General features: G+C 44.4%; 1 protein-coding gene across 5 annotated transcripts in view; it reads left to right on the forward strand.

Moving 5' to 3' along the window:
* Window positions 1–27,885, forward strand: part of furina (furin (paired basic amino acid cleaving enzyme) a) — a 44,619-nt gene that overhangs the window by 12,552 nt on the left and 4,182 nt on the right. For all 5 annotated transcript variants that reach the window (XM_057020579.1, XM_057020604.1, XM_057020589.1 and 2 more), the window contains 13 exons: window positions 7,397–7,495; window positions 11,753–11,848; window positions 13,451–13,579; window positions 13,668–13,744; window positions 19,262–19,350; window positions 21,200–21,372; window positions 22,243–22,455; window positions 23,040–23,140; window positions 24,040–24,143; window positions 24,308–24,425; window positions 26,525–26,704; window positions 26,785–26,909; window positions 27,260–27,382. In XM_057020579.1, the coding sequence (XP_056876559.1) occupies window positions 7,397–7,495; window positions 11,753–11,848; window positions 13,451–13,579; window positions 13,668–13,744; window positions 19,262–19,350; window positions 21,200–21,372; window positions 22,243–22,455; window positions 23,040–23,140; window positions 24,040–24,143; window positions 24,308–24,425; window positions 26,525–26,704; window positions 26,785–26,909; window positions 27,260–27,382 (1,627 nt within the window). The remainder of the gene's footprint in view (window positions 1–7,396; window positions 7,496–11,752; window positions 11,849–13,450; window positions 13,580–13,667; window positions 13,745–19,261; window positions 19,351–21,199; window positions 21,373–22,242; window positions 22,456–23,039; window positions 23,141–24,039; window positions 24,144–24,307; window positions 24,426–26,524; window positions 26,705–26,784; window positions 26,910–27,259; window positions 27,383–27,885) is intronic.

Below are 27,885 nucleotides of genomic sequence, written 5' to 3' on the forward strand. Positions count from 1 at the left end.
CATTGTGTTGTAAGCAGCATGCAGCAACACAATTTGGTCATCCTGAGCATTGAAACCTGTTTAGACAACAACAGCTCCAGAATACACTGTAAAAGAGTTCCACATGGAAACTGCTACAGTTGGAAAACGATCTCCGCTCAGACCACAACACGCTGTAGTACCCGTGTCCAGCCAGTAGTTGGCGGTAATGAACCGGACACGTGTATGCGTATAAAAAGCTCGCGATTATAATGGCAGGCACCAAAGTTTTCGACCCTCCCTGAACTCTAAAACTAAAAAACTTACATCGATGGCTGACTGCCCAGGCGCTTATGTACGGCTTTGCGTTTAAAAGACAACAGATGCGGTGGCGTTTGCAAGGCCGTCCACTCTGGAGCCTGTTTCCGTATCGCTGCGGTCTAAACCATGCTGAAGTGTTTTTGGGAAAAGAATGTTCCTCTTCTTTGGAATAGTGTTCCACGGAGCCGAGACAAACAAACCAAACATGGAAGTACGTGGACTGAGTCACAGGCTAAAGAAAAGGCCCTGGAAACATGCAGTACTCACTATGATGACATCATTCTCCCACAGATTTAAGAGTCAGCAGCTACTGAAAGAAACAGCAGCGCATTTAATTGATCAAAGTGGAAAAATGACAGTGCTGCATCTCTTCATTTGGCTCCATTTATGAGTAATCTTTTACTCAAGTAATCTCTCCTTTTCCAAACAGCTTACCTCAAAGATTGTAGGACATGAACAAATGATCTGGATGGAGCTTCACCATTCATCCTATGGCTGGTTCATTTATGCTGCACTCCTGACTAAGACCTTCACTCATGCTCTACTGTAATGAAGGTAGACGGGCTTTTAGATGGTTGATGGATCCTGCATCCGAATCGTATCATAAGCTTGGAAATCCACTGTCTTTTCAGCGTCGGGAACATACTTGTGATTGATATCTTTCTTTGCTAGACGGCACAGATTTATTTGACAGGGACTTGCAATAAAGGCTTCCAAGTCATAGGAGAGTAATGTTCCTTGACGAGACAGCGACTCCTTTTCATTCTCATATTCTTTGACGGAATCCAAATTGTAATTCACCGTGCTGCTGTCGGCGATGAATAATTTTGTTACAGCGGCTTTCAGCATCTTCTTTGGCTGACTGAGTCGGCAGGGAAAGCTAGTTCGTTCAGTTCCACGATGGAAATTGGGAATGATCTTTTTGATCTACATTAATCCCTGTAAATAAAGAAATCAGCTTCGGATCACAGGAACAAAGTGTTGGACTTTTTCAGCAGATTTTCCCTCACGTGACCCGAGTGTTGATTTATTTTTTTTAAATTTGCCAGAAAAACTATATTAGAATAACATGAATATCCAAATCTGGCTTCATTCAAAGGGTCCCTGTCCTTTCATTGCAGTAATTAATTTTATTTGACAGCATTTCTCAGCTTCACGGCATTCCAAAAGAAAAACAATTAATGCCGCTCCTCGTGCGTGCATGAAACCGCACGATGTCTATCAAAGACTCATTTTCAGCCTTTGTTGTAACTTCAGGTGTCACAAAGTTTCATGCATTCCTTTCCCACAGTAAACGTCTAATTGTAGAATTTTAATGCTGGAGTTAAATCTGATCAGACCTTGAGAGTTGATCAAGAACAGCTCTTGTAATAAGTGACTGTGCAACTCCCAATCTACGTGCACATTTGAACTTGAAATAAAAAGTCACGGTGACATCACTGAGCTTGAGATTCACCAGAAAAGTCGGCCGATTCTTGGTCACATCTAAAGTGTTGTTCAAACACGTGGTGGAAACTGTTCACACCTGCGTAACGACGACTGAGCTGTTCTTAGAAAACGGGGTGTTTTTTCATCTAGAGGATGTCCTCTTTTCTCTTCAAGTAAATCCCTAAAGTTGTTTTCAGAAATTGTGCAAGGCTGTTTCCTGTTACCGTTAGCGGTCGTCATGCAGTCAGAACGCACAGCTTCAGCTTCAGCTCCTCTCACGGACACCATCTTCTCCACTTTAGGCTTCAGTCATTGTCCAAGTAAACAATTTAGGATTCTGATGTTGGAATCCTGGAGAGGAAGGTGTGAGCTTAGTATTGGTAGTTCTTTCATTGTCTGTTAGTGTCCACTGGTGCTTGAAGTCCTTGAAAATACTCCCATTTTACTGTGTGGGGTGCTTGGATTCTGTTGGGAGATGATTACATGTTGAGTTGCTTTAGTCGGTTTGAAGAACTGTTACTTTTATCATGTGAATGCTTCACCCAGCACCAGCAGTGCTGCCGTGTCTGATTTGTCGCCGTGCGCTGACATGCGACCACACCCCAGTGGGAGGCAGCTGAGAACATGCCAGGAGGTGGCCGTTTTAATGAGGGCTGGCTGCACGTCAGAAAACACCAAATGGATGAAACAAAGGCCACCTCCTCCTCGAACTTCCTGCAGTCTGTTGCAGGGGAGAACCTGGGTCGTGTTTCAGACGCCATTTACACGTCGAATTTAAGTAAAACTACGTGTAAATCTACACGGGGGGACACTGGACACTCATAAGCAGGAGAGCGAGCTTCCCAGATCTATATGGGACGTCCATGTCAAACCACACGTCTTCCTGCAGTCTATGTTGAAATAATCCAAATCTTTAGCCAACAACCCACATGCACATGCGCACACAGCGAGACGCCCAGGCAGGCAGATGGTGATGGATACAGTTGGATTCCTCCACTAATGAGGAAGAGCTCATTATTATGACCACGTATAAAGTGTTTGAAGAGCTGAACATTTATGACTCGGCTGAATTGACGCTTTCCTGAATATGCTGCTCCAGCAGGTTGTCTGAACAATCCGTGCGATTAGGAATTCATTGAACGAAACACACCTTGCTTCTGACCCCACAGCAACATTTTACAACAGTCAGGTGCTTCTCACGTCAGATTTCCTTCTTCTTAGCTCTCTTTCAGGATGTGGGATTAAGAATGAAGTGGGTCATCGTGATGGGGTGAGCCTGTAAATAGTGGACAGGCCTTTTCCACGAAGGCTGAGGTGCTTCCTTTATGTAATATCTTCCACAGTATTAGATTGTTTAATAGTTGTTCACATTCTTATGAGCAAATCATATGTAAAATGGAAATAATGAAAATCTACTGTTGCATTTGCTACAGTACACCTACAACCTAACATCCATCTGTCCTTTCAGTTAAAACAAATTTACAGAAAATATTTCCCAAATGCTGCGTCAGCGGGAACTGGGAATTACATCACCGCCTAGTTATTGACTTTCTAGTTCCAAAGTCATAAAACAAGATGGCCACATCTATGAGTGCACTTGTTTGTTGTCATGTTTGTCCCTGTTAGCATGGCCTGTTAGCATGGCCTGTTAGCATGGCCTGTGCTAGCTGGCAGATAACCACAGGAAAACTGTAAACGACGCTATAGCAGCATCTCCGTATGCTGAACATGACCATGAATGTGACAGTGGGACTAAATCTGATTGGAACGGCTTCTCCCGTGTTCACATGCGTGTCGTCCTCCGGGGTTGTGAGGATCCTCCGAGTTGGAATAGGAAATCCGAAACCTCGGGGGCATTCCAGTTGAAACTTCCGTCTTCCGAGCACAAATGGAACGCAGCATTAATTCAACCCGGGGAATATAACCCCCCCCCCATTCAACTCAGCCTTTCGCAGGAAAACTGTGTGTGACTGAACCTTGTAACGAGAAGTGTTATTCACAATAACGAGGGTGGAGCTGTAGAAATATCTTGGTTTTGCTTCCCATTAAATGCTCGTGAGAGGCTGCTAAAGTCTTTTCCAGTAAACGTTTGGCTTGTGGTAGGAAGGTCAAATCATGCACTATTCAGAGGGTGCTTTGCTTCTGGAGCAGTCACTCACAGGGTCACCTGAACCCACCTGCAGGGCATGCTGGGTGCACGGAGGTCTAACAGAGAGGTGTTATTCACGCTCACTGGCCGTCCGCCTTCTCTTCACCTTATTTCCAACATCCATTGCACTTTTATATTAGCATCAATGGCCGACTGCCCAGACAGTAAAACATTTAATTTAAATTCCTATCTATCAGTCACATCGTCGGGTTGGAGGTCTTGGTCATTTTAAATGTAACGCTGAACATCTTCACCAGTGGGGCCCGAGCCGCACCAATGTTAGCAATTCAGATTCCAGTCCTCGGTTCTAATGGGAAGCCGCTACCTGAACATTGGAACCCTGAGGTTACAAAGAAGTGCTTGTGAATAAAAAGGTGAAATTGGTATTAACACTCATTTCTTTACCAAATGAATTGTTAATTCTTTTTTTTACCGTATCATGACAAAATGAATATGAAATATTTTAGGCTTAATAGATCAAAGAGCGTCACTTCACAAAGCCGAGGTATGTAGCATACCTATATATCTTTATTTATTTATTCTCTCTGTGTGTGTGTGTGTGTGTGTGTGTGTGTGTTGTGTGTGTGTGTGTGTGTGTGTGGTGTGTGTGTGTGTGGTGTGTGTGTGTGTGTGTGTGTGTGTGTGTGTGTGTGTGTGTGTGTGTGTGTGTAAATGTTAAAAAATCTAGTCGTTAATGTTGATTTGCAGTCTGATTCCAGGAGCCTTGTGCAACAAACCCCAGAAACCACAGCCTAGCGTGTTTGTTCGCTGCTGTTTGCTCGTACGTTAATGAGTAGTCAACATGTCATGGGATTTGCCAGCGTTGCGTCACATCAAATTATTTGTGAAACCACAAAAAACATCATGAAATACCCTTTTTTTTTCCCTAGAAACTGACTGATATGAGACTGTCAGCTACAGACAGATACGGACCGTCTGTAGCTGACAGGAGCAACATAAATCAGACTGAATGAGAACTCTATCATAGATCCTGATGATACAGGTGCATTTCTGATATCGCCCCATCTTCTAAAGACGGTGTCACCTGTACAGCTTCATCAGGAGAGCGTCTGTAACGTTGAAGCCGTAATAAAGACACAATAGCTGCTGTGGGATGAATGATGATGGTTGTTGGGATGAGCAGAGACGCGCTGATACGGCTGTTCAGGTCCAGTTCAGGGGGACCGGCTCGCTCTGTTCTGGAGCAGCTTTTTCCACTTGTTGACCTGGTTGTGTAGCCTCCGCTGACCCAATGGTCTTTGCCCTCATTATATAAACACACAAATTGATTTTTCCCATATCAAGGTCACATTATTTTGCTGTATCTGAGCGCAGCGATGCAGGAACAGTCTTTCCAGTCTGCTGCCTCCAAATGAATTGCAGGTAATTGTTGAATCAAAATAAATGACTTGATTGATGTTTGTACTTTAGCTGCAACATTGTCCTCCCCTGTAAGCAGCTACTATAATCCATAACCTTTTTATATTGCTTTTAATGGATTCTCATTAGTTGATGATCCTCCTCTTCCTGGGGGGGGGGGGGGGTTAAATACCTGTGTCAGTCCCCTAGATTCACGATCGTGCGTTCTATGTGGAATCTATTATGAGACATGTTTTGAGGCCACATGGTTCAGCCCATTTCACCACATGCTGGGACATGAGGGAAGATCCAGAAGATAAAACACAAGACGCACCAACAGCACTTGTAACGCTAATAAAGGCCCCGGAAACCACGGGCAGTAAACGGCGCTCTCGTGCGAACACACATGTGCCGGAACATCACAGCCTGTTCAGAAGAAGAGTCAAATAAAACAACACAATAGAGTGCAGATGGGGAAAAGATGGGAAACAGGTTTTAGTTGTCTCTCAAAATCAGTCCTCCCAGAAGTGTTTGGGACGTGTAGCGAGAGTCCGGTACCGAAGGAAACCTTCGTTCCTCACCGTGACTCCATATGGAAAATAGTTTGGCAGCACTTTACCGCAGCGCTCCCGGTCTCTCCCGAGTTGGCCCCCGACGTTGTTTGGCTTGGTGTAGAACACCATTATGCCCACAGTCGCTGGAGATGAGATGCCAGACCTTTCCGATAAGTGCTTTCCCACAAGGTGAATTCGGCCGACTGCTGGGGAGCAAGTGTGCAAACAAACCAGCAGACGGTCATTTTCCACTGCTGGTCATCATGCATTTTAATGAGGTTGATGGATTAATGCTTGGCTTGGTAATAGGCCACTCCGAGACCACCCGTTAAGCCCGTCGTGCTTTATCACTGCTGAACTTATCGCATCTGTGATGGTCGCTCACAGGTTCCGATTGGTCCGCTCCCCACATCCATTTTCCGTCTGCACGTCTCCGTGGAAAACGTGTAAACTCAGCAGAAAGCACGTGGACCCGGGATTAAATGGTTGAAGAGATTAAGTGCTGCTGTTGCTCATTAGCAGGAGATGATGGAGCTGCAGGCGCGAGGGGACTCGATTTGGAGTCGAGTGTTTGCATGTGTTGGAGCCAGTCGAGCAGTTTTCCCCCTGAAACGTGTCACTTGTCCCGGAGTCAAGTCCCTCGACCTTTTTATTGCTTTTTCTATGGGTTTTCCCGTTCTCCGCTCAGCTTTGTCCAACACATTTCCCGGCCCTGTCTGGCCTAAACGGCACGATGAACTCCCCATGACATGTTCCTCAGATGGGACCCTGTGTTAGGCTAATGTCAGGGGGCTGTCCACACACCTCGTCCACATCCTCAACTCTCTAGTTGTGCTCTAATGGCTTCTCTCTCTCTCACTCACACACACACACACACACACACACACACACACACACACACACACACACACACACACACAGCTCTAAGCTGAAGATAGCTGTAAAGTGTGCCCTCTTTTATGGTTAATGCCTCCCCATTGTCCTCTGGCTTTGTGTAGACTGGCTGTTTGTGGGAGCCTGGCTGGAATTGGCCTGTTTACTGTGATTAAAGTGGAGCAGGGTGGAGGATGGGAAACCGAGCCGTGACCCTCACTTACGAGGCGCAGGACTGTAGCTTTGCTCCGCTCGCTCCCAGTATCAAACATCTGCAGTTGGGATTTTAAAACGGCCCGTCGAGCTGTTTCTCGGCGCATTAACTGGCTTTTGACTGCACGTTAACAAGAAAATTGCACTCTGTTTAATGACGTTGGTTACACACTGGCAGCATTGTGGGTCATGTTTGAGCCTCTGTGAATCAAGTGTTTAATCTGGTGGCTTCAGATCTGTGAGGAAACTTGCAGCACATCTCTGAGCTTTTATTCCTCTAGTGCCTGGAATGTGATGGGCCTCCCTTTGCTGACTGCTTCCTTCTTCTTTAAATATACCATTACTTGTATTGAATGTATACATTGTAATTTCCTTTGCTCAATTCTTTTGATGATTGTTTGAGCACATGTATTGATCCAGTTACTGTGGGGGTCAGATTATTGCATTATTGCTATTTCCACATCTTTTTAACAGAAGTGTGCATTTAATGAGAATGAAGCAGAATGAATGTCAAGTTCACACATCAACTTCTGCCTTTCAGGTTTTCGGCGATTACTATCACTTTCGACATCGCAGAGTGGTGAAGAGGTCACTGTCGGACCAACGGGGCACACAAGTCCGTCTAGAAAAAGATCCCAAGGTAAGACTTTAAGCTGCTCATCTGTATGGATGAGAGCTGGTTTGGTGCGGAGGGCAGAGGTCAGCCATCGTAACCCTTCATTTTCCCCAAACCCAATCTGGTCATGAGGAGCATGACGCAGCACACGTGTAACATTGGATGCATGCAGAACGTGATGAAGCACTCTTCCAGCTGTTACCGTGCTCCCGTAGAATCCTGCTTTAGTCTGGTCCTGACAGGAACCACGTGAAAAGATTCTGATTCAGCATTTTTAATATATATTAAGCCCTGTTTCATTCTCTATGCATTAAAATACAAATTTGGTCAATTTCTTCAAGTTCTCCTAAATTAAAATTGCCCACATCTCTTTTTTTATGGCTGAAGTTTGAAGTTGACTAGAATTTATATCTGCGTGCTGCCCCACGTCAGCGCACTGTCCACGTGCACTTTATCGTGACCTATGAGGGGATTTGAACTCTTCATTGGATGCCCTCTGCACGTGAAGTTGCCCCGCGCGTGACCGCAGCTAGAGGCACATTTCTGAGTGTTCAGCATTGTTTTCGCTAGCATTAGCCTAATTGTATGCCGTTAATTGTCACTACAATTATGCATCTTTGCAGCAAAGGTTCTGGTCCACGTGCTTAACTCACATAGAGCAGCATCAGTCAGGGAGGTAAACTTGTTTCCTAACACTTCATCTCTGCCAGAATCAGAGCTTTCAGAAGGCTCTAACAGGTGGCGTTATTAGCAGGGTTGTTTCTACGTTTTCCCCACCTCTTGTTTGCTTTCCTACCCACCAACTGGTTGCTAACTGCTGCTAAATCTCCCGGTTGCGGGCTGCGTGCACCTGCAGCCTGCTCCTCATACGGACCAGATGGCTGATTAGGCGACGTTGATGAGTCCCAATGCCTTCAGAGTGGCTTGCTCCCCTTTTATGCCTCAGTGACATTGACACAGAACACAGATCGAGCAAGCAGATGTAAAGTGTTCTGAGGAAGAAGCTTCTTCATTCGGGACCATTACGGCCCACTTCACTCTGCTCCAATGATTGCACTATAAGCATGCAGCACGGCGTCTATCCAAGGTGGTTCAGTAGTCCAGGTGGGAATTAAACACTCTGTTTGGTATGTTGATGTGGTCCTCCTCCCTCTGTGGGATTTCCTTTAAAACTATGCCTTCATTTCCTGTTGTTGAATTCCTCTTTGCTCCTCACAGCACAAACTGGTCCGGACTGGTCAGGTCAGCTTTGTTGTCGCCCGGAGAAAGAAAAAAAAAGCTTCTGCTTGGTTTATTATCTCTGCAGATGTGTAATCAAACCTGCTTTATATTACATGAATATACTATCCAGATGCTAACATACATTTCTGATGTTACTGAAATTCATAGTCTAGTCAGAGCTCTTTTTTTTTTTTTTAAGGATTGTTAGGTTCAATCTTAAATATTTTGTTCATCCTTCTAACATCTGCCACGTTTTGTTTGTATCAAAGAGATTTTTATGAAATGGGACTCTGCTGTACAAACTTCTCGGTTGAATGAGTCTTAGTCCCTGAAGCTATTTAAGTGATAGAGATGGCGTTTGGACAAAAGACGGTCTTTGAAAAGTGTCTAATTACCGACAATAGCAACTGGACCTCTGCCAGGGCTCCATAGTCTGGCTGAAAGAGCCCCGTTAATAGGACCTATTGAAGGTTCCAGGCCTTCTGCTGCCCGAGCGTTACTTTGTTCGGAGCGCCGTGATTTGCTTTCATTAGTTTATTTGATTAGTTGGAGCGTAGTGAAGGAGCAGGTCGGACAGAGCGCGGCGCTGAGCCGCTGAGGACAAACGCACCGAGAGGAAAACTGGACTCTGTTTTCTTGCCAGTTTCATTCCTGGGGGAAGAATAGAAGCAGCTGTATCTGAAAGTGAAATCTGCACCATAATTCACCTTCGTTGTTCGACACTTATCCGTGATTTGATGTGGTGTTTGAGGAGCCGTTGAGCCTCAGACAGGACGTATAATGTCTGACTGTAGCGGCGCTGGGGGGCCAAAGGGAGTCGGATGGGAACTGTATCGCTTGATCAGATGCACGTTTCCTTGGCTCGGAAAAATATATTCTGTTTGTCAAGATGAGAAATGTGGAGATATGGACTGCAAGATATTAGAAGTCTATGATAATTAGCAAACATGTGAAACGTGCACATCAGAAAAGCAACAATATCCTTAAGCAGAGCTTCTGCGCCTCTTTGCCTACATGGTTCAGACCATAGTTACGTAATTCTGGCGGACCGGTGGAGCTGGACCGGGGCCTGATTTGCAAGTTTTCACCCGGTCCGCTGGAAGCTGATCTGCCTCGAAGGGACAGGAACTTTCTGCACAAATGATCCAGTTGATCTACAAAAGGATCTATAAAAGGAAATGCAAAGGAAATAATGAGTCTGTTGGATTTGGTCCTGCTGCCTTCTTTAAACATGAGTGACATCTTTATCATAACGATGAACCCAAATATGAGGAAATCCAGAACAATGCAGGATCACTCTCTGCTGGTAAACGGTAATTCTACCAGTCATTCTTTCCCAGTGCCGTCCGACACGTCCAGTCATAACAGTTTATAACCACACCCAAGTCAGTAATGTTGTCATTTCCTCATCAGACGGAGTAAAGCAAAAAAATAGAAGTGTGGACACGTCCAGCAATTGTTTTCTCAAGAATGATTGCTCAAGAGACCCAAAAGAATAGCAGGTTTACTCAAGGTCACAAATATTTGCCGTTAGTGTGATTCAGCTCTGGTTCCAGTAGTGTGTGTTAGCATTAACAGCATTTGAATAAGAATCCTGAGCAGCCACAGCAGCCCAGATGTGCTTTAGAACAGCATTTATGAGAGCAGGTATAACTCTGCTTTTGCCCAACAGTGGTAGCTTCCAGAAGAAATGTAACTTATCTCCATAGCAACCACAGCTACTCAGAACAAAGTAGCTACTCAGAACAGTAGCATTAGCCAAAGCTAACACACATAAAAGAGTCTGCTACTCTGGCATGATGGAAGATAATATTTTTGCCCTCCACTACTACGATGATGTTTTTAGCCAGATTCCAACAGCGTTTAAGTCTTTTATGTGCGGTTTTAGTGGTGAATCAGAAATATCTGACTCCCAGCAGCCACGTTGCATTGCAAATGCTGGTTTATGTTGTGTATCCAAATTACCGAGGAAGCCATGAGAAGTGTTGCACAACCACGAGGAAATGGTAATGACGTTATCTTGTGCAGGTGTAAGGTGCAGAAACTGCTCATTTGAGCTGCCCACCGCCACCCACAATATTTCCGGATTCTTTTTATTTGTTTTGCTTCACTTCTGAGATCCAGTGATTATTGAAACAAGGTCGTTTCTGCGCAGGATTTCACAACGGGAGGATTTTGATTATGGCCGTTTTTTTTACATTTTGGGAGCAAATGTTTATCTAGGATTTTTTGAAATGCAGCATTTCCAGTGCTGAGTCTCATCTGCCCCGGTGGAACCCAGAACCACGTGGACACGATCTGCTGTCCAACAGCTTGGTTTTTAAATATATACCTTAAATCACTGTTTGACTGACCTATTTTTGCATGATAGTGAACAGTCTTCTGTCACAAGGACAGAATATACACACGTTTTTACAGATTATCCTTGCAGAACAGGGACAATTATGTGGTTTTTCTTTCATAGTTTTGTGTCTCTGGAGATGTGAAAGGAACAAGGGAGGGTGCTTTATGCTCTGATTTGGACGTCCTTCACATCAGGTGCTCTCTGCTGGCAGCAGGCCGCTCTGACTTCTTTGTCTAGATTTTTTCTTATTTATTCTCATTTTCCTGGATGCTTTGTGTTCAGGAATCTCTGCCAAATGGGCCCTGATGAAGACTGATTTTACTGTGCACGCTCTGCATCTGTCACTATTTAATAGGCATTCGCGTTAAATAATTCTTTAAACGAGCGTTTTGAATCATGATTTTCATGATCATCATATGATTATGATTGATTATCATTAACATAACACATCTTTGTGCATCCCGACTGCATTTTGTATTGTTTTACTGCCGCATTTGGACATAATTAGTGGATCTCATTAGTCGCGAGTTATTGTTCTGAAATCTTCTGTATTCATTCATTTGTGGTCACCCTTGAGTCTAATTATTTCCTCTGCCTCTATCTTCATCAATATGAGGGTGAGCCCATGTTGCCAAAGTAGTATTTTTCTCTGCAGCTCATTAGCAACACTAACTTCATTTCTTTTGCTAATATTCCGCGTATGTCTGTGGCTTTAGGTGACATGGGCGGAGCAGCAGGTATCAAAACGCAGGAGGAAGCGCGACATCTACGTCGAGCCTAAAGATCCCAACTTTGAAGACCAGTGGTACCTGGTGAGTATCCATAATTGGACACAGTGATCAGTGTTTCCCACAGGACTGGGATCTATTTGTGATGCTGAGTTGCAGAGGAAGTGGTTAGCTTGTTGGGTAACAATACTAGCAGCATGTTTATCCAGATGTTCAGCTCCCAGCTGCATTAATATATAGAGAGGTTGATATAAAATGACATCTTAAAGCCATGTTGAATAGTAAAGAAGTGGAGTTACGATGCATACCGCCACTGGAGTCGTAATGACAAGGTGATTTCACAGACAGCCTCATTATATTGTGTTTAAGAACAAGAGCGAACACGTAGCATAAAAATCTATTTGTGGCGGCCCTAATTTAGTTGTGCTTCCCCATGAGAGAACCGAGCCTATACAAGCGTATATAACATCTTTGTGCAATGCTCCTTCGTCCTGCCAAATGTGTTCCAAATTAAATCTTAGTGGCCAACACCTAAATGTATTTAGCTAGAGAATTATGCGTGCATCTAAAAAAAAATAAAAAATCCCAAACTCTCGATAATTAAGAGGAGTGATTCATTTTGAAGGGACTATTTTAATGCGTAGTTAAAAGACCAGATATGCTGGAGGTATAAAACAATAGTTTTGGCATCTGATGCTTTCTTTCATTTACACCGAGGCCGATCCAGTCAGAAGCATCACAGTGATGTAACACAGAGGCCTCTAACAGATCTCTGACAATGTGAGTGTGTAGGTGTGGTTACGGCATCTAGGAAGCAGATGTGAAGCCAGAAAACCATCTGGATGGTTAAATATGATGTAAATAACACCCAGCAATAGATTCACAGTACCTATGCGGAGCAATTCTCTCCATCAAAAATAACCTGCCAATGAATCCTTTTGATTGGGTAACGTCTGAGCTTCAGGTGAAGTGACTTTGTTCCGCTCTCCGCCCACCAAACATCCTTTTAGCATGTGTCTCGTTTTCTTCTGCTCGAGGTTCATCCAAGCAGAATGTGGCGGGCTGGGGGCGCGTGGGTGTGTTTGTCGTCAGGTTCCCTGGTTGGACTGGTGATATTGATCAGATTATTCCACAAACAAGACTTATTGTTTTGTGATGGTCTGGAGGATGAGACTAATCTATCATCCTCAGTCCGCCCTAATGAATTATTGGCTTGTTGTCAGTGACGTTGAGCCTCCAGGCTCATGTTTTCAGTCTCCAGGACTGGAAACTAGCAGGGAAATATTCACATTTCCTATATTGTAGAGCGGCTGCAGAGGGCTTTTTCAGAGCGCATATTTCCGTCTTAATGAATGAGGCATTAGTGATACTGAAGGTTAATAAGCATCATCCTGTGTGACAGGCTGCTCATTCAGTATTCCAGAGGAAAATGATGAACGGGAGGAGAGTTCAGGGGTTTGGAATTAGCTGAAGGTTTTAGCTTGAGAACCTGGGCGAAACATGACAAAAACATGCACTCATTCGCTCGGCGGTGCCTCCTGTTGAGCTAAATCGCTCGTAAACGCAGACGTGGACCCTGGAAATGATTCCACCTGGATACTTCAAAGAAATGCTCCGATTTAGTCAGAATCACTTATCGGCACTCGGGTCGGGTGATAAATGTTTTTGCTCCGTGTCCATCGCCAGTACAATTCCAATCACCATGACCTGAACGCCAAAGCCGCGTGGAAGTCGGGCTTCACTGGTAAAGGAGTGGTGGTGTCCATCCTGGACGACGGGATAGAGAAGAACCACCCCGACCTCGAGCAGAACTACGTAAGTACACAAGGATAAGAACATTAGGACTACAGTGGATTCACCATAAGCTCTAAAAGTGCTGATTCTTGCTCGTTCTGTTTCTCAGGATCCAGATGCGAGCTACGATGTGAATGATGGTGACCCAGATCCTCAGCCCAGATACACGCAGCTTAACGACAACAGGTACCTAACGAACCACAAAACTTCTGGCTTATTTGTCTTTTTTGTGAATTTGTCCTCTCCCAAACAGCTTGAATGATTTATGTAAATGGGACATCTGCTACTCTGGCCCCTGCTAATTCAGAGGTCACCATATATGGAAATGAACAATTAATTAAATGTCATAGGAAATGGAGCCTTTAAAGTTTCACTATTTAATATTGCCAGCATGACACAACGAGGAGGTTTTACGCAACCACATCTCTGAGCTTTTGTCAGGGAAGAATAAGGCTGTGTGACACCTTTATGTAGGTAATTCCACTGAACATCAGGGCTTTGTTTGCTACTAAAGTGCAAAGAGTAATTTGGACAACGTCCATCAGCATTAAAGCTCTTCCTCCTTTCTGCTTTTGTGCCCCCTTACTCCTTTGCTTTAATCTTCTGTCTGTGGGTCAAGGAGTAGATACATTTAATCCAAAGACATTTGCAGGAAGAGAATATTCTAGTCGGAAGGAGCAAAACTCCAGTGAATTATGGTATGTGATGGATAGGGTTGCAGAACCACCTAAAGGTAATTTCTTAACTAAAACCTCATTACTTAATGAGAAACTCGGACTTTTCTAGGCAGATAATGGAATCAAACATTCAGCCTCTACCACTTTTTTTAAATAAAAAACTTTAAGTATTATAATGAAAATGGGCAAATCATTTTTTTTTAAATTTAGTGCTCTAGCTCCTAAAACTATTATCTCTAAATTTGCTGTGGAGGAATGTGGGAGAAGGTCCCTCCAGTGCTGTTCCACAGAGCCAAGAAGCACTTTAGCGCTGCCAGTGCCTCCCAGTGGATGATTCCCCAGCTCCACTGCTGATGTGTCCCTCTTTTTGGATGCTCTTCATCACTCCTCTGCTGCCACGCCGCTCTGTGCTCCTTCCTTAGGACCCGATAAGAGACCCACATGTGTTTCTCTTACTTTTAAGCCTCTCTGGTGCAGCAGCACATAGAAGCTGCCTGTGGGCGATCACAGAAATACGCTAGGTTGTGTAAGACTGTGGAGTGTGTGTTCTCCACAGAAAGCCTGACTATGTTCACCTCTAGAAAGCTGTCTTTCTTCCCCAGCATATGGGAAGCAGTGAGGATGGGGCAGGAGCAATGTGACTGCAGTATTTACCCTCATGTTTATCCACCACATGTGACCAAGATCTTTTCCCTCTTTCCTCTTCCTCATAGTTTCCAAATGTGCAGTTTTAAAATGTATTTTCATGCCAGATTGGCAGGGGGACTCTTTGATGAATCAAATGTCTTTTTGAGGCCTAAAAACTGTGTCCGGGCGGAATTTCTTACTTTTTTCCTACTAGAGTCTCAAATACATTTATCGAATTTGTGTTGCTTTTTACTGCGTCCATTAGCATAGTGGGTGCGGCCACCCTCGTCCCCCTCTGGTGGGTTCTTTTTTACTAAAATATTTGATAGCTGCAGCTTAAAAACCTTTTTAGTTGAATGTAACTGCAACGCAAATATAGGTGCGATGGTTCAATCGCTTGTTACCACATAGGGCTCATCAGCCAATCAGGTGGCTGCAACACGGCGCATTTAGGCATGTAGACGTGCTCCAGACAACGCTGGGAAGTCCCAATCAAGCATCAGTTCAGAATCAGAAAGAGACTCTGAATGTGGCGCGGTGGTTGGTGCCAGCCGGGCTCGTCTATTTCAGGAACTGCTGATTTCCTGGGGTTCACACACACTCATCTCTATGGTTTATGGAGAATGTTCCAAAAAGAAGGAAAAAAAAATTGTGTGGACCAAAATGCCTCTCTGATGGGGGGTCAGAGGAGAATGGGCAGACTGGTTCCAGATGATCCGAGCCATGGGGACCACACCAGGCGCGGCTCCTGTGGGCTCAGAGCAGGAAAGTGAGGCTACGATTCACACACTCGTCACAACTGGACAATAGGTGATCGGGAAGAAAGAGCCGGTCTGACGAGCCTCAATTTCAGATACGGCATCTTCTGATGGAGCTTTCTAGCAGAACAATGCACCACGTCACAAAGCTCATGTCATCTGAAACTGGTTTCTGGGACATGATGAGGTCACTGTGCTCCAGCGGCCTCCGCACTCACCAGATCTCAGTCCAATAAAGCACCTTTGGACCAATATGGACCAAAGTCTGAGGATTGTTTCCAACACCTTCGTGAAAGTATGGAACAAAGAAAGAAGGCAGTTCTGAATGCAGAAGGGGGGGGGGGCTTTAAATAACAGGGTCCAGCTACTAGAGTGGTAGACCATCCATCCCATGGTTATTTTTACAGCACAAGGTAGATGCATTAACCTTGGCATCACTTGTGAAGGAATTTTAGCATTTTTCTTCTTTTTTTCTTCATTTTTCATCTTTCTATCTAGTTTGCTTTGTCCAGTAAACATGGCCAGACCTTCTGTCCTGGAGGCCGGCTCATTAGTAAATAACAGAACCTTGAATTGCTGTAAGATAGGCAGGAAGGGCGCCGCGGCGTGATGATCTGTGCACGTCCGAGGCCAATAAACAGTTATTATCCACCTTCAGAGTTTTAATAACTTCATAAAAATTAATTAAAATGATGAAAGAGAAAGAAACCTGACTGCATATTTGTGGAATTTCACCCTTTTTTATGAGGCTAATGTTTAAAATGATAATAGTGATTAAAGTGGCTTTAAATGTGTGCTTTTGACGTGTGGCGTAAACCATCTTGTTTATGGTCACAAATAAGTAGTGTTTATGGCAACTGGCAGAGTCCAAATGTAGAACTCAAGTCTTAATTGGCATTTTTACAGGATCACAGTATGTTGTTGTCGTTAAAAAGTTCGGCTTCGGTCACAGGTCTTCTTATAACTTGCCAAATAAAAAGCCGTACTGTCCTTCAGCATAATGCAGAGTTGGCTCACACAGAGAGCCAAGTACTTTCCCATCCCTACGGTACACCCAGAGAAAGTTAGCATAGATCAGCGTGACGGAAGGATGTCTCCAGCATCTCCAGAGAGCAGCTGCTCTAATGGTTCCACCATCTGTCAGAGGGACGGCTGATGGCGTCTTTGGCCTCTCAGGCCAACGGCACTTTGTTGTAACCCGAGTTAGTCGGCGTGTAAAACTCTCCATGAGGCTTGTTTGAGGTATAATTGTGACAAAACTTTCCTAAAATAGCCTTTTCCCCCCTATGATCACCATTACATATGACTCAGGAATTCAGGCCCAGTTTATTGCCTACAAATGCTGCTTTGAAGTTCTTGTTACTAGATTCTCTTTAGTTTTTTCCAAGGAGAAACGGTCTGTCGTCCATCCAAGCCTTGTTCAGAAGGATTACTCACGACATGGAATTGTTTCAAATAAAAAGCAGATCTTTAAGCACAACATCCTACAGGGACATTCTGGTTTTTGCAGAGCTGGATCGTGCCTGTAAACTGGAGGAACAACCAGTCCGGTAACTCACACTTGGGTAGATTAAACACATGGAGCTCACGCACGTCACTGTGGTTACGCTGACCATGATCACGCCGCTGTTTTACTGGGCAGGAGGATTTAATCATTATGTTTGTTACTGTTCAGCTCTCAAAAACAAGGACACCATCACAGACTAGTTTGGGTAACACGGAGCCCTTTAGCTGGGTTTTATCATGTGACGCTGCTCCCATCAGATACTTGACGGTAACAGAAGGGTGAACACGTGCACCTCTTATCAGTGATCATCCTGTTCACTCCTGACCTCAAGGCTGTGGATCACAATCAGCCTTCACACAATTGCAAACACATTCAGGGAGTTGAAACTAGTTTAATCATCTGTTTATTTAGTCTTATGGGTTTTCCATATGTACATATTGGTCCTACGGAGTTTTTGAAAAAGTAAAACATTTCAAATAGTTTCTTGAAAACCTCGAGCAGCTGCAGAGCATCAGAAAACTGCCAACAAAGTTAGAACAGAAAATATTGTTTAGAATAAATTTAAAAAAATAAATAAATATTCGGACACTTTTTCTAAATGGCACTTTATTATCAGGTTCAATTTATTGTGTTTGTCTTTAGCCTTTAATACATTTTGTCACAGTTCATTAAGTTTTATGCTAGACTTGCAGCATTATTACACACAAATGATAAATAATTAACAAGCACTGAGCATCTTTTTGTCACCATGCAGTAATGGTTGTCTTTGAACATAATTTTCTAGACTAAATATCTTTTTTTATATAATTGATCAATCATTAGTTGAATGAAAATGCCTTTGTCTATTCCCAGTCATGCTGTTTGAAGAGCAGGGAGCTTAGAGCTTTACAACAATTCCAAAGGCATGTTAACACACCTAAAGCTGAGTGTAAGCACAAAATATTCTCAGCAAAATCACTTCTGAGAAGCTCAAACTCCGTCGCAGCAGCATCAATATGCATTAACACCATCTGCTGTAAAAGGGGGATGTAAAAGGGCGTGCTGACACGTCAGGAGGTGTGAATCCGTGCATACCCAACATCCCATCAGAGAGGAGCTTCTTCTTATCAGCTGGATCACAACCACAGCGCTGTAGGACACGACTGCCAAGTCAACACAGCATTTATTCTCAGGAACGCTCTGATAAAGTTGTTTTTTCTCTTCTTTTCCCCGTAGTCCTTGTAGCCTCTGATTTAACCTCTCTGGTGGAACATTAAAGTCAACAGTGGTATTGATATTAACTTCTGCCCTCCTGACTCTACACTCTCGGGTCCACTCTCTGTTTTTGTCCTCAGACCTGCAGTTTAATTGAACGTGGCCTTATCTTTGCTGCTTTATGAGCTTAATGTCAGGAAATTAATTTCACTGGGTGATTTCTTTTTTCCCTCTTTAACCAATTAATAATTGAAGCTGGAACTTTGGGTGCATGAGTCTGCCTTGAGAGCAGATGTGTTGGCCACTGATTGATGGCTGTGGTTTTTGTATTGCCTGGATACACGTCAAAGCCTTGATGGAACTGCTGGTGCAAATGGAGCCTTTGATTCTGGACACTCGTTCCGCTGTTTCCTTTCATCGATCCTTGGCTGTGGAGAGCCCTGATTGGCTGTGTGCAGGTGTTTGAAGGGCACCAAGAGTAGGTATCCTCGCGAGACACCTGCCTGCAGTGTGACGATCAGCACCTCTTTTGCTTCAATCTCTGTGGCGCCTGGAGAAACATCCAGCCACAGAGGCTGGGCTGAGGGACAAACTGAAAATGGCAAAACCAATTCCCAATTTCCTCCCATGTGAGAACTCAGGCTGTCATCTAATTTCCCCTCTTCCTTGATATAATTCAGCATTTTGAGGCTACTGACACCCAGAAGGCCATAGCCACAACCCAGGGCTCTGCAATCAGTGACTGAATCTTTTCTTTAGCACCAAAGGCAAAAAGAAATCGACACCAAGAACTCGTCTCCATCAGATTTTGTCTCGGTCTGTGGTGCGACGACACTAAACGAGGGAACATTCTGTCACCAGTGGACGGCAGTGAGAAATATGCATCTGTGCTGTAGCTTTAGATGAATTACACACTCTCCGTCTCGTCCTTCCTCGTCAGGCACGGAACACGATGTGCAGGAGAGGTGGCAGCCGTGGCCAACAACGGGGTCTGTGGAGTGGGCGTGGCCTATAATGCCAAGATTGGAGGTAAGAGAAAGACGGGACGTGAACGTGTTGTTTTTGAACCGGCTGCTATCTGAAGTGCTCCATTCAGTGTCGGTGATGAGGTGATCCGTTCACGAGCGTGCCAAAGGTGTGCACAGTTCTGACGAACCAAACCAAATGAGAATAACGCCAACCACCCGTTCTGGGCCCATGGTAGATTTCTTTAAATGCAATGATACACGGCATGAAAGGCTAATGCCGTCAACGCCACAGGATATAGACGGAATGTTTTATGGGCTGCTCTGATGTCGGCATCTTGCTGTTCTAATATTTCTGTGATCAAATAAGACTGTCAGTGAGAAAATATGAATTTATTATGATGCGGGCTCTTTTGAAACGAACCAGTTTTCAGTAAAATTCACACTGACTGCTGTTCAGTTTTTCTATCGGTCCCACTGTAATTGTTTTTTTGCACAGTGCTGCTGTGTGTGCATTACTAAAAATGCTGACTTTATCAATCAACTCTTCTTTATCTGTGTACCTCTGTTTATTGCTGTTGCTCTCCTAACATCCTGCTCTCCTATACAGCTTTAAAGTGGATCCGTGTGGTGTAATAAAACCACTCTTTATGATCATTCTAGATTGAATGTGGGAATTGTCCATATGGCGTCGAGCTTATCTTTCACCAGCCTCGTTTGGTCCTGCAGGTCAACTCGGGTCACTGTCCCCTGTGCATGCTGGGAACCCTCAAACCTTTTCCAAACATTTTCAAGGTTGTGATGTAGGAATAATGCAGAGTTCATTGAGGCTGTTTGCTGTGAGACCTGCAGAAGATGCGTCCCAGGCGTAGAGATTTACTGATCACTGTGAAAACCTTCGTGGGCCCATGTTTGCCAACGTGACTGCAGGTCCTCGAGGAGCCAAACAACACTGGGGAAGATCTTCCTGTTCTTTTATAACCTTTATAGCAATGAGATTCATTGCTGGTGTTTCGAATCACCAGGCCGTGCAGCGAACGCGTTGATAGTACCTTTTCTCCGTCGTGAACCTCTGTTCTCTGATTCATGGGATGGCACGAGAGCGTCTCTCCTGCAAATTACATGGCTGTCTCACCAGAGTGCGTGCTGCCATGGCAACACTCACACTTCAGTGCTGTTAGACAGTGTTGAAGGACTTCAAAGAGACACGACTTGGTTGCGTTAACCCATATCGAGCAGCATGGACTGACTCACAACGCCAAAACACAGTTGTTGGGGGTCTCCTCAATTTTGTGAATTTTCAGGTTCCCGTGCAGGAAAAGTTTGAATGCAGGAATATAACGGAGACCAGCGCCACCCCTCGTGTGTGTTTTCTCCGTATTAAAGTCATTGTGACGCTAATGTAATCTCTGGAGGGGAAGCAGCCCTTCATCGATGCAGTGAGGTTTAGCAAAGCCAAGCTGCTTTTTACCCAAAATAGCTCCTTTTGTTTGAACTTTGAAAGCTGTAATAAATGCATCAAGATGTAGAGAAATATAATAAACGCTTTCTTCAGGTTGCAAATGCAAAAAGTCTTATTGACTATTTCACTTTTTTTAAGCTAATGGTGATAATCAGGTGAACAAAAACAATGATTTTAGTTGTTACTTATCTTTTACACTGTAGATGGTCTGATTTCATGCTAAATGACAGTGGAGCAAGTCTTTAATCACACAGATCACACAATAGAAGCCTCGTGCCTTTGTTCTTCATTTATTTTTAAAATCTACTGTCAAACTAAGTCAAGTGGAAAATGTGCATGAAGAAAACATCAAGAGGGTTGAGCTCCACAGTAATGTGAGCTTTTATTAAGTCAAAGAACCTTATGACACAAAACACGAGACGACCGTGTTAATCGATGGATGTGTTTGCAGGTGTGCGCATGCTGGATGGAGAAGTGACAGACATGGTGGAGGCCCAGTCTCTTAGTCTAAACCCCCAGCACATTGACATCTACAGTGCCAGCTGGGGCCCCGAGGATGATGGCAAAACGGTAGACGGGCCTGCCAAACTGGCCAAAGAAGCGTTCCTGCGCGGAGTCACAGAGGTGTGTACACGTGCGCGTGCGTGTGTGAGAGCAAAACTATTTCCTGCCCGCGTTGCTTCCTTTCAGCAGTCAGTAATTGAACTATTCAAGCATGAGAGGCCACAGATGGAAGAACAAAGAAGTTTTTGACACTGACAATTAGGAACAGAAGCCAAAGTGTTCTGAGCAGCAGGAAGCAAACACCGAGAAATATGGAAGCAGTTCTGCCTCCATCTTTCATTCCTTTTTGAAGTGGTCAAGACAAAGTGTCTTCTAATAGAAAAAAATCTATTCTTTGATTACTTCACGTGCTTGTAAAGCATTGTCCAAGTTGCAATTTTCGGTTATTTCAGAACCCGCCTGCCAGCATCTTGCACAGTGTGACTGCTGAACAGGACACGTGAGGTTTAGGACACTCGGATTCATGGAAGACAGCCGCAGAATAACGAGCATACAACCACGTCACGGCTCTCACATCTTCGGTTCATGAATAAACACCCCCGTCACGCCAGCACTGACCCCTGTCAGTGGGCAAGACGGTTCAAGGCATGTGCCGTAAAGCTGATTGGAAGCGCTGACACCGACTTCTAAGATAATTGCAGCAGCAGCCCTGTCAGATGGTGGTGTGGGTGGTGCGTGATCAATGCTGAGGGAGACGCTTCCGCTCAATACAATAACGCAGCTCTTCCATGAAAATGATTGCCCCTCAAAGCCTGTGGGGGGGGTGATTTATTACAGTGAGTGATTGTCATGTACAGTACGGCCTTCCTGTGTCGCACGTCCATCCTGGTGACGCGGTGATCTTGTGCTGCCTCGCCAACCTCTTTTTGGATTCCTGTGAATGTTGGAATGAAAATGAAGGTTACTACGACTTCTTTTGTGCCTCTCCAGGGTCGCGGTGGACGAGGTTCCATTTTTGTGTGGGCGTCTGGAAACGGAGGGAGGGAGAGGGATAACTGCAACTGTGACGGCTACACCAACAGCATTTACACCCTGTCCATCAGCAGCACCACTCAGAACGGCAACGTCCCCTGGTACAGCGAGGCTTGCTCTTCCACCCTGGCCACCACCTACAGCTCGGGGAACGTCAATGAGAAACAAATTGTGAGTTGCATTTCACACTCTGATCTCTCTCGTCCCACTTTCTTCTGCTTTCTATTAGTAGAGCAGGAAATTTGGGAATGGTCTGATGAATTTCCAAACTCACCTGGAACCGTTTGTGTAATTAAAACGGTGTTCTGGAATGTCTGTTTTCTTAGTTTTAGCGTGGAAGTCGTGTTCAAACACCCAAGTTCAAAACAGGGCTCTGTTTTTGAAGTAACCTTTTAACTCCATTAAAGGGCATAGAGCATCAAAAGCTGCCTTTAATCGTCTCCGTGCTCCTATTTGTGTTTTATTTTCAATGAGGCTGAGGTTTGAGTGGGGTTGCATCTTTATTGGTTCTTCATGGACGTGACGTGTCTGTGGTGTCTTCAGTCTCTCTAAACTAACACTAAACTAACTGCTGCCACTCGGGATGGTGGAGAGTTTAGGGCCAAATATCTGTCGGTCTAATCTGACAGTGAACTCTATAAAACGCGCTTCTGCACCATCTTTACTGGTCTGGGGTCAGTGACGGTTGAAAATGAGGGAATTCTAATTGTTTGTTGGGACAGACTTGGATTTAATCCCACGTTTGTCTTCCTCAGGTGACGACAGACCTCAAATCCAAATGCACAGATTCCCACACAGGCACCTCCGCCTCTGCCCCATTGGCTGCTGGGATTATTGCCCTTGCCCTTGAGGCAAAGTAAGTAATAATCACTCTCTGTCTGGAATCTCTAAAATTCCATTTACCCTTGAAGTGTCACACTATCCCGAACTATAAAGCATTTAATCACAAGGTGGGGGGAAAATGAATTTCACCACCAGTTACCGTCATTAGGCTGCAATAAATAATTTAGAGTAAAACTGCAGATCCTGGACTGAACATTTCTAAAAGTCAAGGTAGTTTGAATTAGTGAAGTGGTCGATTTTAGTAGCACAAAAAATGTATTGGCACAAACTTTAAGAGGACCAAGTACAATTTTAATATACTTGCACTGAATAAGGTGACATTGTGCATCTCTGCTGCTTCGTTTTCTCATTTTATGCTCTACTTTTTGACTCCTGTCTGACAGACTTTTGCAGCCTGTCTAAAAAAAACAGGACAGTTTAATTTCAGAACTAATTATCTGGTGAGGCAGCACAAATGAAAGAACAAACACAAATGTCACAAGCCTCCTGGAAATGAGTGATTAGGCTTCCACCAAGACATAAAGAGCTGAATGAAGGAGATGGTCATCATTTAAAATGGGTTTCATCAGAAAGGGATGAACAGAGATCTTAAAATGTGCCTTCATTTTGTAAACATCCCAATATGTATTTCTGATGAAATCCTTATTTAGATGTTATCCTTCCCCAGGATGACACATCAGGACTTCACTGTTATTGCTGTTTTGCCTCATTGCCCTTGTTAAAGGTCACAAATGAAAGATTTATGGTGTTATTTTGGATTTGATAAGATGCCCCACCTTCAGGGCAAAGTGATAATTATAATATCAGACCCACGTCATATCTACAGTCTTATCGCGTGTGTCCGTCTCTGTTCGACCTGTTGTTGTGCTGCTGCCTCGTCCCTCATTCTGGTGGGATTATCTTTTCTTCCAGTAAAAACCTGACCTGGAGAGACATGCAGCATCTGGTCGTACGAACTTCAAACCCTAACCACCTTCTCACAGATGACTGGAAAACCAATGGGGTTGGACGTAAAGGTACCACACCTGCGTTTCTAAGCACCACAGAAGTGCCTCTCATGAACGGAAACGTACAGAAAGCTCTGAAATTAGAGCGGTTACTTGAATCTTCTTACACTCTTTTTAGCTGCTCAGCAATCTTTAGGAACAGACATGCTCTTAACTCTTTTTCCCCTCTGCAGTTAGCCACTCTTATGGATATGGTCTACTTGATGCCGGTGGAATTGTAGAGCTGGCAAGGACCTGGTCTAATGTGGGGCCACAGAGGAAGTGTGTGGTTAGCATGGTCTCTGAGCCCAGGTTAGTACATTCCTGCTGTGCACATACTTTACATGAGATTTCACAAAAATTCAGCCACTTATGTGTAGACACAAGTAATCTGAATAAAATAAAACAAAAATGGAGCCGCAGTCATTTAGCACTGTTCCATTTACTGGTGTAACCATTTATTTAAGGGTCATTTTCCCCACATCTTGTCACCCAGCTTTATTGGAGTACAGTCTTATGTTAGACTAAAAAAAAACTATACAAATGACCTAAGAGGGTAACAGCGTCTAGTACAATGAAAAATCAGTGTATACTATAAACAGAATAGTAATTAGCACTTAGCCAAGCAAAAAACAGTCAATTTCAGCAAATCAAAGATATTGGAGGACAAAAACCTGATCCACAGCAGAATGCAGCTATGGATATTATGTATGATGCTGTTGTGACTTACCCCCTTAGATATAACTATTAATAACTATTAATACTATTATCCAATTAAAGAGAGGCGGTGATCTGTCACTCATGTGCTGAGTTGCTGCTCTGTCGTTACCGTCCAAACAGTCTGACAAGCCCTCTTAATTATGCACACTGTCAGTCCTCTTGCTGAATTTGGCATTCTGTTTCACAACAGCTGTGAAATGTTCGATGTAGACGGTAAAATGTCGGGAGCAGCTGTCCAGGCACTTTATTCAATTTACATATTATATGTTGAGCTGAATCACTTGCGCGGTACGTTTTGGAGGAAGTCAGCAGAATCTGGAGGTGTTCAGTGTCCTCACTGTTACTGCTCCCACTAATGGCCTGAGAATCCCTGCACGTGCACAAAAACTTCATGTCCCGGAAAAGAGCAGCATAGAGTCGGTTTAGTGTTGATCTTTTTTAATTTGCCTGGAGTTTTTTTATGTGATGGTGTTGAGCAAAATCTGCTGATGACCCATGTGTGCAGCTTAAAAGCTTATTCATCATAAAATGGTAATGTCAGGCCCTCGTTCTTTACCTGAGGTTGTGTTGTGGTGACGCAGGACTGCTAATTACCTGGTCACTTCCAGAGATGTCTGCCTGTAGCTCCTACTGAGGTGTTGATGTTGAAATGATATCCTGCTTGTTCTTTATTACATTTCCCACATTTACCTGTTGGATTGAAATCATCCCCCTGTGTTTAACGTCTTCCTGTGAAACAGGATTCATGCCTCCAGCAGTGCTCCTTTCAAGAGATCTTAGAAGCTCCTGCAGTTGTCGGGCAGCCTTTTGCATTTTGGTAAAATCTATATTGAATTTGGAGGCAGAGGGGAGCAGTAGAGAAGCAGCAGAACACGAGTTGGTAACAGGTGAATCGGACCGCAGGCAGAATCACAAACACCTGCTAAATTGCAGACAGCTTGAATAGTGAAATGACTCGGTAAATGCATGGAAAGTGCAGATTTCCAATTCTGAATTGGCATGAATATGAATGTGTAGTAGCGGGCAAAACCAGGGGATTAAAAAGGAAAATAAACAATTTAAGACCAGCATGAAAATTGGCATCTTAGTATGTAATCTCAACCCAACAAGACCTTCATGAAATGCTAACTAAGGTTGTCCTCTTTCCCCTCACATAAGCAGGATTATTCTGCAGCTCTATTGTTATGCGTGTCCTTGTTTGTGTAAAGACCCTCTGCATTAAACACAACCGTGAGTTTGCTATAAAGCCGAACCCTTTTTAATCTCCTTATTCTGTGAAAGACGAAACGACCCCGACTTTTATGTTTGTATGGAACCTTAAATCGGACTGAACCTGAAGGAGTGTGTTTTAAAAAAAGCATGACAGTCCGTGAGTGCAACACACTTTCTGTGGAAATCGGGCTTCCAAAAACTGCTGCAACTTTCCTCTCCTGAGAATCGCGGAGGCGTGTAATCTCCTAAGCCGATTTGGCGAGGAAAGAAAAAGGTGGATGTTTTTCTTGCACGGAGGATGCTGATGCTGTAGGCTGGAGAGAAATCATTCACAGGTGGACGCTTCCCTCGCTGACATCTCACCTGCTGATTCCTGGAAAATGTCAACCTGTTGAGATCAGACGAGGCTATTAAAGATCCCATCGGCCCGTCACCTCTATTTAATGTCTCCATGGTGACGTGCTGTTTGTGTTTGGCAGGAACATCGGCAGCCGTTTATTAATCAGTAAAAGTGTGGATGCCTGCTTTGGGACGGACAGTTACGTGACCTCCTTGGAGCACGTCCAGGCTCGGCTCACCCTGTCCTACAACCGCAGGGGAAAACTGGCCATCCATCTCATCAGTCCTGCCGGCACCCGCTCCACGCTGCTCCACCCCAGGTACAACCACGGGCACGGGTGTACGTCTCGGGTTCAGGAGGTGCGGCGCTAAACCACAGCCATGTTTTGATCTCCTGCAGATTTCACGACTTCTCGTCGGAGGGGTTTAACGACTGGGCGTTCATGACCACCCACTCCTGGGATGAGAATCCCACCGGCGTGTGGAAGCTGGAGATTGAGAATGTTGCCAGTGCCAATGACTACGGTAAACAACCCAAATAACATGGCGATTTAGAACTGTGACAGGAGCTCCTTTACACAAGTGTTTACAGGAAGACGCCAGCTCAGGAGAGCGCAGGACTCCATCAGATGGGTTTTCCTTCATACCTCCTTCACTAAGCAATTAATTACTAAAGTGGAGCTAACTGGAAGGGTCCTTCAAAGACGTGCACTTCAAAACACTGATTATGCAGCTACAGGTTTCCAGGAGGCACTTTCTGTCACTTCGTGTAGAAGCTCCAAAGAAATGCGCTGGAGTGGAGGATACATGAAGAAGACCTCCTTTTTCTTCTGGGGTTAATTGAGTCTGGTGTCTCCATCTGTGTCTGCGCTCAGGCACTCTGACCCAGTTCCTCCTGGTGTTGTACGGCACTGACTCGGCAACCTCCAGCTCTCCTGAGAAGTCTCAGCCCGGCGGTGGCAGCTGTAAGACGCTGGACCTGCGGCAGATGTGCATCGGTAAGACCGTTGATCTCCTCAGTCTGTGCCCAGATGTGAATATCCTGCTGAGATGAGACAGGAAAGGAAGCCTGATAACTGAGATAACCCAGCTCAAACGTTATCCACTGTGTATTATAGCATTTGCCGACACCGTCAAAGCCTGTAAATGTCCTTATATCACTTTAGCGTCTGCGTCCTTTTCAGATAAAGTTGCTCTCTGCTGGAATGAAATTGAGTTTGACCCCCAAGGTTTGTTTTTTGTAACGACTTCAGATAAAGAAAGATGTGTTTGTAGGCAGCTACTGCCTAATCCACTGGGCTGCTGCGTATGTCTCAGGGCAGAGGTCTGTTCCACCGACATATTGTTAGTCTGACCCCTGCAGGCTGTCAGGGCTACTTACACTCATTACAGGATAGACTTAATAATAACTACTTGAGTTATAATGACTGCTGCGCAACATACTGTGGTTTTTAATGCGCTCAGCCTTAAATAGCATTTCTTTCCTTGTGTTCCGTGTTGC

Source organism: Takifugu flavidus, chromosome 2 (genome assembly GCF_003711565.1).
Source record: "Takifugu flavidus isolate HTHZ2018 chromosome 2, ASM371156v2, whole genome shotgun sequence".
Taxonomy (NCBI): Eukaryota; Metazoa; Chordata; class Actinopteri; order Tetraodontiformes; family Tetraodontidae; genus Takifugu; species Takifugu flavidus.